Source organism: Epinephelus fuscoguttatus, linkage group LG4, assembly GCF_011397635.1.
Source record: "Epinephelus fuscoguttatus linkage group LG4, E.fuscoguttatus.final_Chr_v1".
NCBI classification, from domain to species: Eukaryota; Metazoa; Chordata; class Actinopteri; order Perciformes; family Serranidae; genus Epinephelus; species Epinephelus fuscoguttatus.
Genome location: NC_064755.1, coordinates 41,272,000 through 41,287,914, shown reverse-complemented (window position 1 = coordinate 41,287,914; position 15,915 = coordinate 41,272,000). Strand labels below are relative to the sequence as shown.

Genomic DNA, 15,915 nt, shown 5'->3' with positions numbered 1-15,915 from the left:
GGCAAATACTGTACTTTTTCATCCACTACATACATTCTGTTGCTTTAGTTACTGAGCAGATTAGCAGATTTAAATTATTAATACTAATTTACTAATAAATGACTTATTCCCACCCAGCTGACAGCCTGGCCATGGAGAACGGTCCCTAACTGCGGGGAGAACGGAGCAGGCTTCCCCGGAGGTCCACCGCTTAACCCGGTCCATCTCCTCCACCCTTTGACTTATTTCCACGCTGCCCAGCAGCAGTAGCTTAGAGAACGGTCCCTAACTGCGGGGAGAGGGGAGAGGGCTTCCCCGGAGGTCCGTCGCTTAACCCGGTCCGTCTCCTCCGCCACACTTTGACGTACTCTCATCATGACGGCCCACCATACTTATCAACGTATGTAATATTCATCCATTGTGCAAACTACGAAAAAGCATGTTGGCTGATTCTGTTCATTTTAAGGCTGTTATTGGTACCGATACCAATATTATTGTGCACCCCTAATATTCCTGTTCCCAGCTCCTGGTTGGTTGTTGTTTTCACTGCAGATCACAATGACATGAAACAACTTTGCAGAGTGAGACCAGATGCTCTAAGTGTGAATACACTGAGCACTTTTAACATCAGATACACAGTTTTAGCCTCTTCCTGCCTTGACTCATCTAAATACTATGTTTACATGAGTTCATACAGCAGTGTTACTGTTAGGGATTTAGATGACTGTCTGTGTAAAGAAATGAAGTAGCACTGTGGTGCCTGAAAGCTCAGTTCTGATTCTGAAATGTTGGTGATCACATGTAGGGGGAAGACTGGTGAGCACTGACAGGGATGAAGGAATCAGTGATGATGTACAGCATGAGTTAATCGTTGTACTGTGAGAGTTTTGCTCCAACAGTCATTATTCTGCAGTAATCCTTAAATTTACATGGACTGCTGATGCTTTGACTTTCTCTCAGTGACGTGGGATTCCTTCAGGTTATTATTGGATGCACATCTCTTTCCCCTCAGCACACACACACACACACACACACACACACACACTGAGCATCAGAGAAAATCATTGAGAGTTAAGAGGGTGTCTCAGGTGCTTCAAAGGTGGATTGATCAGGACAGCTCAGTTTTCTTCAGACTCAATTGACCTTATTGATGTGGTGTTATCCTCCCAGCAGGACCAGCCTGTGTTGTTCATTACTGCATGGAAACTCTTTATGAGATGGTTTAGAGCTCTGCAGACAATCGCTGCTGCACCAACAGTAAACAAACCTGCGCATGAGCTGCAGGGCTAAATGTCAAACTCGTGGACTGAGGTTACACAATGAGAGTGACCGCCCACCCTGCAGTCTGTAGCTCTCTGGCTTTAAGAAGACGAGGAGGTTTTCTTGCTGAGAACGTTTCCTTGCTTCTTGTGCTCCTGTGGAGTCTGGTGAGCGGAGGCTGCCAGGGTTAATGCTTCCAACCCCACCGGGGACGCCCAGACTAAAAGTGCACACACTTACATCCATCTCTTAGCATGTGTTAAGGTCGCTGGAGGAAGCTGAACAGTTGGAAATTGTTGTGTTAATGGAAGTTTCACTAGTTTGATGTGTGCTCATTTCCCGACAGCTATATGATCAAATTAAGTATAAAAATAAAATTGGGGGACAACCACAGGGCTGCAGGAGCATTTAAAACTAAAAACAAAAGCTTAATTGTTCTGTTTGGTATCAGTTTGGGAATCCCTATTGTGTGTTATTTGGTGGGTGTTCTCCATTATCTTAGTTAAGAGTTCTTAAAATGTTTAATTGAGTTACTCTTTGCACATTCAGCAGAATTGAAACAACATTAACATTAAAGTGATGATAAATGTAAGTCCAGGATAGCTCTGTTTTGGTCTCAGCCAACTGCTGAAGGAAATATCTGGTTGTTTAGCTGCTAAATGCTTCACAATGTTCAACAGCTGCTTTCTAAAACCTTTGTCTGTCTGCTGACCGGTAGTGAACAGCTGCCTGCTGCTGGTGGAGATGATGCTTTGAGAGCGGTGAGCGCGAAACAAAGCATTATAGTTATGAGCTGTACAACCAAAACATTAAGCTGAAAGATGCTAAGATGCCTGGAAGAGCTGAGGGGAAACTTTATTTCAGGGATCATTCTCTTTGTGATTAATTCCTCATTACGCATAGTCATTTGAAACACTGTTAGTATAGGAAAATTGATGAGTGTATCTTTAGGCCCTGATCACACAGAAAGCATTTTGCAGGTTGCAAAACACAAGGCGCACCGCACTGCTTTTTGTTGGGGCACTTGTCTGCTCTGATTTGTTTTCTCAACTCGAGGAGTTCAGACTGCTCTGGCAAAAAACGCCAGGCACCTCGAGCACAGAAACACGAGGCCTGTAGCAACGCAAAAACAGCGAGCAAAAAGCTTCGTTCTCATGAAAAACTATTACAAAAGCAGCTCCGACTGCTATAACACTTTCTGTGTGATCGATGCTTTAAAGAAACATACTTGTTTTAGATGTGTTAGTTGAGTATATGAAGGCTGATGGCTGAATTAAGTGTGTGAAGTTGGAAGCACAGAGAGACAGAGAGTAGACCTTTGATATTTTTTATTACATGCATTTTAATATTGTTTGAATGGAAGCCAGAGGCTGCCTGTGGTAGCTCTCCTACTGTAATCTCTGTGTATCAGGATATTCTGGGTAAACTTTTAAATCAATAACTTTTTGTTATTTTTGCATCAGTACAATGAAGCACCTTGATTTACCAGGACTTTGTTGGATTAGCCCAAAATAAACATTTCTATCACATTGTGAAGGGGCTTAACTTTGACTTCATTATCTTCACATGGAAATGAGCTTCTCCTCCAAAATATAAAGGTGGTACAGAACTGCATCAAGCATGAGAACTTTTCATACTCTAGTAAGGGGTCTTTTAAAATTTTAAATACAATATGGAAAATGGATCATAGAACCTGTTTGACATTTAAACTCTGTTTTCACCAAACCCTTTCACTGCAGTATCTTTGGAACCAACAGTGACCCTTCAGACATGGTGCCTAGACTCTTGGTCCGTTCAGACAGTCCTCTTAAATGTGGGCGGGGTTGTTGTTACTCACTGCTCCGTCCAGCACTCCCTGTATTTCCTCATCAGCAGTGACACAGATGGAAGTCTGCACCTGGTTTATCGTCCACAGAACGAGGCTGTACGCCCACATTTTCAGAACAAAATAGAACAGGCTGCAGTGAGAGTCTCTCTCCATGGGGTATTTAAAAATAGCAGCTTTGTGCATTTAGTCCTTCTCAGGCAAGCTCAGGGGTTTAGTGTTGCTGTAGCCCACAGGAAGTGAGGATTAGAATATATGACCTTCACATGATCCGCTCCAAATTAATCTATATATTTAAAGTCATTACTAAAAGTGTGTGTCATATAGAAACTAAAGTGATGGTCAAAGTTGTCACAGTGAAATTTAAGATGTGCTGATGGATTCACGTCATCAACTCATGCATTGAGTAACATAATGTCGTGTTCACACCAGACATGATGCGAATATTTGCATCGCATCACTCGCGTGAGTTTGAACGCTAATACAAGTATTTTGCTTTGACTAACTACATATGCACAAATAACTAGTGTCATACATGGCGTCATACATACACGAACTTCTGCTAGTATGTCCTCAGCATCATATGTTGCTGGAGGATCTCAATGCTGATTCGCTACTGCGGCATGAATTGGTTGCTTAAGTTCAGTTTTTTTTTTTTAACTCTTGCGAATAAGCGTATGTTGCGAAATCGCGCTGCTGGCTTCATTCGTGACGCTTAGTTTGTGTCATTCAGGTCGTGTTCGTTGCATCTAATGACGTCTTTACATTGACTTCACATGTAATTCACTTGTGCAAATTGTTTTATTTGCACGCAGTATGAACACAACATTACAAGTGAATAAAGTTACTTTTTCTCAGTCTACAGCTGCTGTGAGAGGCAGCGAAACATCCTTTCATTTTATAGTTCTAGTTTACTCATTTATGAACAGAGGTTACATAAAAGCAGAGTGACCGTCCTCTACTGACCAATCAGACTGCAGGGTTTCTAGCTCCACCTTTTAGTACCAGATCTGTGTGCTAGGTACCCCAACAGAGGGGGGACCAAACATGGGGACGATAAGAAACAGTTCTGTTGGTACCATCCACAACTTTTCGCTGTGGGAACAGAAACAATACATACAGAACTGAACCGAACTCGACTGCTTGATGGAAACAGGGCTTTAGAGGTGTGTGACAAAGGCAGATGGTGCTGTATATATGCACACAGTCTTTCCTTTGAATGCATCACCTGTTCTTTTTCTTGTATTTTCTGGAAATTAGAGCAGCACTCCATTAAAAACGTATGATAAGTGATTTCCCAGAGCCCACACTCACACTCCTGTTGGGATGAAATCCTTTTTGATCCTCTATTTATGTCTGGTTGCAGCAATCTTCCTTTTTTTTCCAAGCACACATCTTAGAAAATTTCATCTCAATTGCTCTCACAGATGGAAGCTCCCTCCTCCCCCGTCCCTCCTCTTCCTCCTCACATACAGGTATTTAAAGCTCCAGCTGCCATGTTTAGGTGGCTGTGATGTAACTGGTGGGATTTCAAATGTAATTCTGGTGTCGAGGAGGGACCGCTCTCGTAAATGTTTGATGAACGACGAGGCACTCTGCTCGGACTGCCCAGACGTTTCCAGGGCTGCCCGCGGTGGAAAGGGCTTTTTAAAGAGTCGCCCATCTCTATCAGGGCCAGGTGGGAGCCCAAGGGTGCACACGATTCAGAGGGAGGTTACCATATCTATACAAGTGTGTGCACTTCTGCCAGCACTCGCACACATACAGATGTGTCCTGTCTTTCATCTTATTTCCTTCACTGGCTCCCTGCCTCCACTCGTGTTCCTCTGAGAGTACTGTATTACTTTTTATTGGACATTTATCCCATTTGGCAGGTGAAGTCGCCCACTTCTCACTCCTGCACAACCTCTCAGACGCTCCGCCAGTCGTAAACACAGCCCCGATATGACTGGGCCCGATTCCATCGCTTATTATCATTTATTTAAGATCTCAGAGGCGGGGGAAGGCCGGTGGGCGGCCCTGACAGCGAGGCAGCAGAGCGTGGCGGTTTACCATCTGGGCCACACTGGGATCAGCACAACACGAGTGCCTGATCTAGATACATCACTAGCCATCAACGGCTTCAAGACACTCGCTGCTTGTCATACAGGACAGGACGGGCGACAGAACGCTCGCCCCGCAGCTAGCATGATAGCAGGAGCCTCTGTCTCCTTCCTCTCCTCCTTCGTCTCTCTCTGTCTGTCAACAGAGCACAATATGGACGAAGTCACGCTGCTGCGATTACTGCAGCTTAAAGAGATACCTAAAATCTCCCTTTAAGAATCACAATCACTCTGTGGGCTGGAAATTGGCTGTAAAAAGTTTGTTGTGACTCGAATGTCACAGAGCATGATGGCTGAGGGCAACTTTAATTCACGTCAGTCACAGGAGTTCAAAAGTGACAGTGAAAGAAAGGCATCAAATGTCCATAAAGACCTGTCAGACCTCTCCTGCAGCATAAATCATTTCTCTGCTTTCCGTCTGTTTGCACAGTCTAATCCAAACACTCCAAATTCGTCACTTCTGTCTCAGTCATCATGCACGACCCTGTTAAGCTCCCAAGTTGATGTCTGTGTGAGTTTGTGCACATGACAGCCTGATCCTTTAAAAAATAATATTTTAACCCATTTCAGTCTTCCTCAAGCTGGGAGAGGACCGTCCTTATTAGGCTTGGATGATATGACAAGATCATCTCTCAACATGATAGTGGTCGGCCATGATATGATCCTCAGGTGTCCACGATAACAGAAAGATAGAGCTGTGCCATATCACCTCCTTCATTATAATATTGGTATCATTTTTACTGTGATGTGAAAAATTTATATCATGATATTGGCAATATTTTGACTTGTTGACATATTGACGGTGGTTCCAAAAAGAAGAGGAGCTTCAGTAGTGTGTAATAAAGTGTGGCGTCTCCTCAGAGGGAACTCATTCAGCGGCTCCTCTGGCAGCATCACAGTGATTCTGTCTCCTTACAGCCTGTCACAGGTTACAGCCTGAACATCAAAGATGATTTATATTTATATAGATCTCAGGGGACGTTTGTTTAAATGTGTAATTAGTGTTAGATTTGATTTAGTTGAACTATTAATATTGTGACAGAATCTGAATCTCACTCTGAGAAGAAATGAGAGATCATTTTTCTTTAGTTTTTAATGAACATTAAAAGCAAACTGTAAAAATACATCACTGATTCTGTTGCCATTCAATCTTCATAAATTAATAATAAAATAAACTTTTTTTGGACAAATTTGTCATACCGTCAAGAATATCTTTATCGTGATATTATTTTAGGACCATACCACCCACCCCTATAGAAAGATATTCAATTATGCAACGCCTGTTATGTATTTTGTGTTGTATTCAGTCTCTTTTTCTTGCTCTCACTATGCTTACCACCATTGTTGTTGTGTATCCAAAAAAAGTAACACCATGTTAGCATACGTCTGATGCTGTGTGTAATTACCCAGTAGTCCTAATTCCAGCAGGAAAGATGTTCGTTCTCATTAGCAAAAATATTCAGAATGTGCCTATTTGGTGATTCTTTGGTTGTACACCAAATGAGAAAGACAGCCAGAAGACAAAGACGAAGCAGTAAACAAGTCGTGACTTCAGATGGAAGCATTGCACATCTCCGCCTCAATCTTTAAACTCGCCATCCAATAAAATACACGTCTGCTACTGACTCCATCCACATAGAGCAAACGGGCCTAAACTCTGACCGGGTGAGCAATCAACCCTCAATCAGGCGAGCTGGCTGTATCGGAGTGGTCAAATGTGTTATTGAATAGAAATACAGCATGCCCCTGTGGAAAACAGCTCTTACTGCCTGTTCACTGGGACCACTTTGTGGTTACACATTGGTATCTCCAGTCCGTACATATTCGTATCTATGTGTGTCTCCTTCTCAGCTTTTTTTTAGATCATAATTTTCAAATATCACTGTTTTTCTTAAAGCAATATAGTTAGTAGAGGAATTTCAGTATCACCCAACTCTAATCCTTATCCTATTCAGATGTAAGAGACACATGAGCGTGTCCTCACCACAACAACATTTTGTTCAAATGCCAAATACATGTGTTTATGTTTACTTGACAAGGAACTCTTTTGGCCCTGCACCTTGTTACTGTTGATGAAAGTAGCGCGGCAAAACCTCTTAGACTTTGGGGAAGTCCAAGTTGATAGCTTCTGAAGAAGAACGGTGATGTTCTCAAACCTATATTCCCTTATTCCATTAAACAGAGAAATACAACTGAGCACTTTCTGAATTTAAGTTTCTTTTTTTCACCAAACTAAGACAAACTCAACACGCACTTCATTCAAACTGAACTGGAACAAAATGAAACTCTGTAAAGCTGTCTTGGCAAGTCTTATCAGTCCTTTAGTTAGTCAGTCCACTGTTCTGGTTTGGTTAAAATACAGCCTTAAGTCACAGAGTTAGATGTGAAAATAAACCCTGCAGTCTCTCTGCTTTCACAGTTCAGCTGTTTATAGTTGGTCCTGTGACATTGACGTGTGTTTTTGACGGTACCATTGGGATTTCTAAACACTAGACTTGCACCGATTAAAATATTTTGGGCCGGTTTGCAGAGTGTTTGGATGGCTGATTCTGATTTCATTTTTTTCAAACCGCTTTACAGCATACAAGATATTGCAATATTTTCTATCTTTGTTTTATTAGAACATTTTAGCCAAGATACAACCAGCTTTTCAATAATCAAAAACACTAATGGTTGGTGATAAGTAGTGTTTAACTTTTGATTGAACACTAAATTAAAACCCTCGGCGCATACTGCAGCATAATCAAACAGGTGCGCAACTCAGAGCGTCAGAAGTGTGTCTGACACCAGACTCGGAGCGGACCGGTGGAACTGGAAACTGCATATTTTACATCAATAAAATCTATTTTATCATTATTTTGAGTCACATTGTTGAAAGAATTTAGCCGTCTGTGTTCAAACAGGATAATAGCAGGTCTCCATTGTGCGTCGGGCTTTCTATTTCCTTGTCGGAGATTTTTTCTTTTTTAATTACTACTTACGTTTTTCAAGTGATTTCCCAAATTTGTTGTTGAGTTGTGATATGCCAATTGCTTTTGGCATCTGGCACTCTGCTTTCTGGGGGTTGTCGGGGCATATTTTAAAGTGCAACCACACATCTGATGACCTCTTGGACATGTCTGCCAGCTATCGGACTGGTGGGTGTTAGTATTGCGTTTAAGGCCTCCCCCAAAAAATGAAAAAAAAGCGCCGAAGCTTCAAATTTTATTTTTTTACAGTCGAATCCCGTGCCATCGAACGAAGCTTCGAAGCTTTGAATTTTTTGGGTCAGCCCTAATAAAAACAGATAAATAACATAATAATTCTTAATGTATAGCATTTGTGGGTAATTTCTTGAATAGACAAAAAAGTAAAAATATCTCCTGTGGAAAATTCACACAGGTCTTCAGGACGTGCCCGACATTAAGCGCGCAGACACGCGCCTCGCCTTCTCTCTTTTGATGTGTGTGCGCGAATGATTAAGGTGAGAAGCCGCCCATGTTTCACTTTCACGATTCCGAGCACTGCCGATGAATCGGTGCAAGTCGACTAAATTCCCTGGTATACCATGATACCAAGAATCAGAACGTGGTCATATGAATCATTCTTGTATCAGTCATTTGTAATAAACAGTCATTTTGGAAGATAATGACAGATGTTTAATTCGCTTGTTTAGCTTGGAGGTCTTCTTGTTAAACTGCAAACTGAACGACACTCCATTTTATCCTGATGGGAGCTGCTCCAAAACAATTGTCCATCAAGACTTTCATACAAGTGTAGAGTGCAGTCGTACTTTGTCTGCATGTTAATTTGGTTTTCTCAAGGTTTTATTTTGCATGTATCTTTACACTTTGCTTTATAATAATCATCTGACATCAGCAGGAAGCAATGAAAGTCCCCATAAAATGAAGAATGTCTTTTTTATTGAAGACTCTGTTAGTCAGGACAGCTTCCAGAACGAATGTGCTGATGAAAATTCATAAGCCGTTTGAATTGTAGTGTAGCAGCCAGGATTTTGAGAGAAAGAAAAATAGAGCAGGGACTACAAAGGAGGACATATCTGGTTTAGTTACATCAGGCACAAGTATTTTTATTCCTAAATTCTCCTTTAGAAGTGCTGCTTTACTTAAAAGCCACTGTGCAGCAGTTTTGACAGTGTAAACGTTTTGAATTTAAGTCTTAATGAAATCCAATTTAACAGCTGCGGCCAGTTACTGTTATGGTTTTGTTGCATTCCTGTGCCCACTGAATCGGCCTTCTGATTTAAAATATGATTCAATTGAGTGTAGTTAGTTGTACACGTTAAGCCTGTATTACCTTTGTGATGTGATGTAAAATACTTTGAGCAGCTTCACAACAGTAGATTTTGAGGTAATGTGTCCCGCTGGACTTCCTGCTGACGGCCGTTGCACTCATATTATTGTCTGGGTTAGCTCTATGAAAGCTTTATGGAGCTTTAATGTAAGACTTGGCAGCAGTACAAGCTGAGTGGGTGAGTGAAGGGTTCACTTCGGCCCCTTTGGGTGTTGTCCGCCCTGTCTCTGTCCTCCTGGCTACCTCCTCCTGAGACCTGGACATTGTAAGCAAATGACACAGAGTTTAAAACACGAAGGCCCACCACTGACGTAACACAGCTGGGTTTCCCTTCGCCGAGCCCGAGCTGCTCCTCCGTTTCTTTCTTGTTGGGTCCCAGGCAGCTGCGACTTGTCGTCTTGTGTGCATTTTTAATTCCGTCAGAGCTGTTTAACCATGGAGTACCTCGGCGGTGCCGAGCATCTGCTCTGTGAAGGGACTCTTCAGTGCATTTATCCCTCCCTGTGCAAAGAGCAAGGACTGGAGTGTCATCTAAATTTGATGGCAGACTGCACTGTTTTTGCTCGCACCCAGGGAGAGCAGAAAAGTGAAAAATAGGTCCTTTCCTCGCTGTTTCTCTGTATGTTTGAAATATAAATGGACTCTGCTTTAAGCTCGATTTTATAGTCTGTTTAATGCTACTGCCTGAATGGGAGGATGAAATGGCTTTTGTTAATTAAGTCAGAAGAGGATTATGGTTAAACATGTTGTCAGGGTCAGTGAGGGAGCTAATTAAGCGAGGTTTAGTGATGAGATGACTTCCTGTTTTCACGTCTTTGTTTGAGAGCTGTGCAATTATTTTTATGTCATCGTGTCTCTTTGTTTTCTTGTTTTCCAGAAACCTGCTGGACAGAGACACGTTCTCCAAGTCTGATCCAAGTAAGCCTTTTTGCTATCAAACACACACACACACACACACACACACACACACACACACTGTAGTTCCCAGCAGGCCAAACACACAGCACACATCCAGTCACGTGCACATTAAATTCTGCAGACAAACAGAAATATCCACAGACAAACATGCACCACATGCAGGCAGATTTAAACTGTACCAACACAGGCATGCGTGCACTACACATGGACACACACACACACACACACACACACACACACACACACACACACACACACACACACACACACACACACACACACACACACACACACACACACACACACACACACACGCTTTGCCTTGCCTGTGTGAATCAGTAGACATTTGCATATGTCAGGGGTCGTATTCGTCACTGTTCTCCCTCCCAACGTGAGTGAGGGGAACCAGATCATCCTCACACACAAACCAGCCACTTCCCTCCTACAGATTAAAGGACACACACACACACACACACACACTCCTCACTCCCTTGACAGCAGGGGTTCAATTTGCCAACTGGTCCAGTGGTTTTTAAAGGCCCAGTCTGCAGTACAACCGTAATTTGCCATGATAGAGAAAGGTAAAGTGCAGGATGGAAAAAGTTTTAAACATGCAAACTGAGTTCTCATTTTTAGAGAATGTTTTGTCTCTACGAACATGTAAACACCAGAGCTGGCTATCAAACCTTAATTTGTTTTTCAGACTGACTCGCGTGACACAGCGCATGGACAACTGTTAAATACCAAAAGCTGGCATTTAATGTCAGGAGCAGAACGCCGAACGTGTCACACAGCTGATCAGCCACAGGGTCCACCTTCACCTCCACGTGAGGTCATAAAACAGTCATCAAACATTAAGCTTTGATTGTTGATGCTGTCAGGTGGAACAGTAAGGTCGGTCCTCAGCACCTCCGTCCTGATCACCTGTGCATGTTGTGGAAGATGGCAGGCTACAATTGGTCGATGATTGGTTGATTGATTGATTGACTATCACCACCTTTTACTACTTATACCTACTTAGTTTTATTTTACACAAAACTCAGACCAATCAAACTGTAAAACTAGGCCTTGCTGATCAAATATAGATCTAGGGTTTTTTTTTTTTTTTACTGTACTGCCTATCACTCACCTACAGTGGTTTCAGAAACATATTTCAGTGCCCGTATTAGCTGTAAATGCAAGAGTTTGTGAACAGGAAGTGGGTGCCATATGCTTTCCTGCACAGTGAGAATGGAGGGAGAAAAACTGAGATCAAATGATCAAATCTAAACCAAGATTCTTTTACTGCGCAGTTTGTTTCTCTCACAACATGTGTCAGCTGCTGTTTAACTGTAATACCAGGTCGTTTCTTGTCAGCCGGCCGCCATAGTTTCAAATGAACGTGTTTGCATTAACTCACCCACCAGTGGGAGCATTTATTGGTCCAGTGTGGTGCAGTGCATTCTGGTAGTCGTAGGTTTTCTATCTCCGGGGTAAAGCATTCTTTTTCTCGGTCTTCTCTGGTTCTGTTGCATCCATTTTAAAAGTATTTGTGTCTTTCTGTAGCAGAGACATCCTGGTGTTATTAAAAGAGCATCTCTCCAGTGGTGAAATACTTCTTTAATGACTAACTAATACGATACAGATTCTCAGAAGACTTCTTTTATTACCTGAATATTTTGGTTCAAACATTTACCCACCAGTGTGGTGGATAGCCTTCTGAAATTTACTCACCAAAATGGAAAATTTGGCACTTGCTGGGTGTCAGCTTCAGACCCTGGTTTCAATCCTCAAGTTAGTAAAAACTTCAAAAAAGTAGTGCTCGGTTATCTGAGCAAAAACTATCTTGTCAGGATGATTGTTAAAATTGAACCTCAGCCCGACTGAATGCTGAGAGCAGAACCTCTTATACTCCCGTACACATGCACACGTGCACTCGTGCACACACAAGCTTGAAGACTGTAAAGTAGTTCCTTGCTGTTTTCATCTATCGTGCCGGCTTTGTTTTCTGTAACGGACTGTGACAGTCCTCCTGTCTGTTAAAAGCCCTCTAAAAATAAAAAAACACGACAGGAAGAGAATTCTCTGAGTTATGATGAAATGATAAATTACCCTGTATTCATCTGGGGTTTGGTTACCAGGCATTTTTAAAGCATCACCTTGCTTCAGTCCCAAAATATCCCGCTCTTTGCCACCTGGGTGCTACACAGCGAACCCAAAGGTGTTTTAAGTGTTGGCCGGTGTGCGTGAACCCATAACTGATGAGCTTCCAGAATCGCGGATTGGACCTTTAAGTGTCAGACGGTGGGAGAGGAGGATGAGCATCCCCGCCCGCACCAACATTTATGCAAGGAGGCACTTGTGCTGCGTCCATGTCTCTGCTCTGCTGACAGCACTGGCCCCAGTCACACAGCATTAGACCGCCTCAGCAGAGCCACACACACACACACACACACACACACACACACACACACACACACACACACATCCAGGGCCTCGGGCAGGCTCACGCACCATATTCATATTAGCTTATAAAGCTAGACAACAATCCTGTGTTTTGTTTGTTTGTTTGTTTGTGTGTGTGTGTGGGTGTGTGTGCAGTAACATGGACGTGCTTTGATCAGTGGGCTTCAGCAGATTGGAAAAGGGCGTTTAGCAGACGGGAGTGTTATCAAAGTACACACCATCAGTATCTCCTGCATTCAAAACAGAGATAGTGTTGGCCGTGTTATTGTCAGGGTTTTACCTCATTATCAGCCCGTGAATAAAGAGTTGAAAGTACGGCTGTACGAATGGCGAGGATGCATCGCTATTTACAGGCGTGTGATTGATGTATTGCTATCCCCATCCGCACAATAACGCGGAGACCATGTGTCATCCGATGCTTCATTGCAAGATTAAAGGATGACTGTATATTGAAGCAGCTGAGCCCAGGCCCGCTGCACGCCACCCACAATGCAACATATACAACATCCAGACTGACAGCATGGCCGCCGTTGCACCAGACGCAGGGTAATTAGGACACTTGTTTTTCTGTGTTTGCACTCAAAAACAGTGTGACATTTTCAACACGGCCGCGAGTCGCACAAACAAAATGTTGGTAATAATATAGCGTATCTGAACGCGGCAGGAGCTTCGCTCTGAAAGATGGAAATGTCAGTTTTCAGAGGAGAAAAACTGGGATTCATCAGATCGGATGATTTTCACACACAGTCACAACTGTTAATGAAGCCATGATTAAATCAGTCATGTTACTTCATCAGTCGGTGGTAGCTCATACATTAAGTCAGGCATAAATTTACAATTATTGCTGTAATTAATGATAATGCAAGTCGCCTCAGCTGAGGGTGTTGCCTTCATAATCAGATGACACAAGTTGCACTCAAGTGCTTTTTTTAGAGCGTCTGATTGCATCAGGTGTTTGTTTTGTCCCTAAGACCCTGATATAGAGTTTTTATGCAACATATAAATAGTGTTTTCTTCCCTTTGAGCTTCAGTAGTTGTGTCTCCATCTCTTTCTTTATGAAAAATGAAGAAAATATAGAAAAAAGTTTTTACGCTTCGGGAGAGGTGGAAATATTGGTGTATTGATAAAGGGTGAAGAGTGGTGCAAATTCAGCAAATAAATGATGATGTACAGTCATCTCATAGGCTGCTGCAGGCTCTCTGTGTTGATGCTGAAAGGCAAACATGTCAGAACTCCTCCAGGAGCACAGAGCTGTAATACTTCAATCAGAAGAGACAGGAGAGTGAAGTAAAGATAATATTCCAAACAGAATGTGAGTGAATAGATTAACAGATGATTTAACAGAAGTCTTTGGACATCAGAGGGATATATTTTGTGACTGAGGACATCTGAGTGGCAGCAAGATAAATCCCTCCATGGAGTCCAGACAATGGTTGTGGCTGATGACTCTGAGGATGATGAGGCAGATGAGGCTGATGAATCTGTAAAGACTCTGTGGTGATGGGAAGGTGGAGGGTGCACACGACTGCGGCAAGAAAGAACCATATTTAAAATGAGGAGCAGTGAGATGATAGGCTGACAGAGAAGGTGTGTCACTGTGCTATTGGCTGATTGTTAATCAGCTGATGACTCTTCTGAGAGCCCCGGACAATGACAGCTCGAGATAAAGAGTGACCATGTGTGTGAGGAGCAAATGGCAGGGTGAGAAAGAAAACTTACAGCCTGAGCATGCAGAGTATTTTCTTCCTGACTGAACTTTGGCTAGAGCTTCATTAGTTGTCCAACATTCTCTCCATTATTACACATCCGTTATTGTCCTTTGTTTCAGGGTTTGACTTAATAATGTCATCTCTTCATGAATCTTTGGTCTGAGCTGGACTTTACAGATCAGTGTGTCTGTAACCACTGAGCTATAAAACCTGCCCAGCTCACCAGCCATGATGTGCATCCCCATGGATGCTCTTCCAGCAACACAGACCATCTTAGTGGACACTTAGCACTCAACACGAGCTAACAGGCTCATGTGTTTGTATTTTTCCTTTTCTTTTCCTTTTTAGTGCTTTTGTGTGACCAGAGAGGACAAGGACACACAGAGGTTGTTGTTGTTGTTGTTGTTGTTGTGGCCTTTCAGAGTTGGCGATCGTTGTTGCTCAGGTGGAATGGGTTGGAAACGGGTCGCTCTGCCTTCCTCATGAGGCGTTTTTTTAAAGATAATTCCCAAAGGATGGAGCTCAGATTACAGCAGATTACAGCAGTAAATATCACCCATACCAAACAGAGCAGTGTGTGGTTTGTTAGCGTAGATATCAGAGAGAGGACAGACGATTATTAAACAGCTGAAGTGCAGATCGATGTCTTTACTCCATTTGTTTCAGATGTAGCAACTAGATTGGATTTCACCCACTCTTTCTAAAACAGGTTATCTTCCTAACGTTGTGATTACTGAGTAGTTTCAAAACAGAGATGAACTAAATCAGGTTGCAAAATATTCAAGACCTAAATAAGGTGTAAATCTGCAGCACCGTCCAGTCAGCTAATGCTATATAAAGTAAATGTAGCATCATGAACTGTAACACAGGATAAATCGGCAAAAAGAAAATTAGGTGTCAATCAGTATCTTATATTTTACTGATAAACTTTTGTAAATGAAGGTCTGACTTCATGTTTTGTTTTTACATGTGCCGGCCTGCCCGATATCAGCATTGTTGCCACATACTGATTTTCTATTTTCTGGGCTGGACTGTTCATTAGGAGTGGTGGTTAAAGATATTGTGCGGATATTCAGAGCACCACACTTTCAAGCACAGAGTGTACTCTAGGCAAAGATGGAGCAGCAGAATACAGAAACTGAAACTTAATCGTTGATTCATTCATTAAAAAATAGAGAGCTCCGTTTCCTCAAACGACAGCGGTGTCGTTTCAAATTACAGCAGATGAAACCAGCAGTGTTCCCATGGAAACCATGCACCCTGCGATCCAGAGCCAGATCTAAAAGTTTGCATTAACTTGCCTCTGCAGCAGCTGCTCGTCTAATCCAACAATCAGCTCTGATCAAGCTGACCAAAAACTGATCAACTGATCAATTCTCCGCC

General features: G+C 42.5%; 1 protein-coding gene across 1 annotated transcript in view; it reads left to right on the top strand.

The window, feature by feature from the left end:
* Positions 1–15,915, top strand: part of LOC125887045 (copine-8-like) — a 107,127-nt gene that overhangs the window by 10,098 nt on the left and 81,114 nt on the right. Inside the window, exon 3 of the mRNA XM_049573546.1 lies at positions 10,337–10,377. Within this exon, the coding sequence (XP_049429503.1) occupies positions 10,337–10,377 (41 nt within the window). The remainder of the gene's footprint in view (positions 1–10,336; positions 10,378–15,915) is intronic.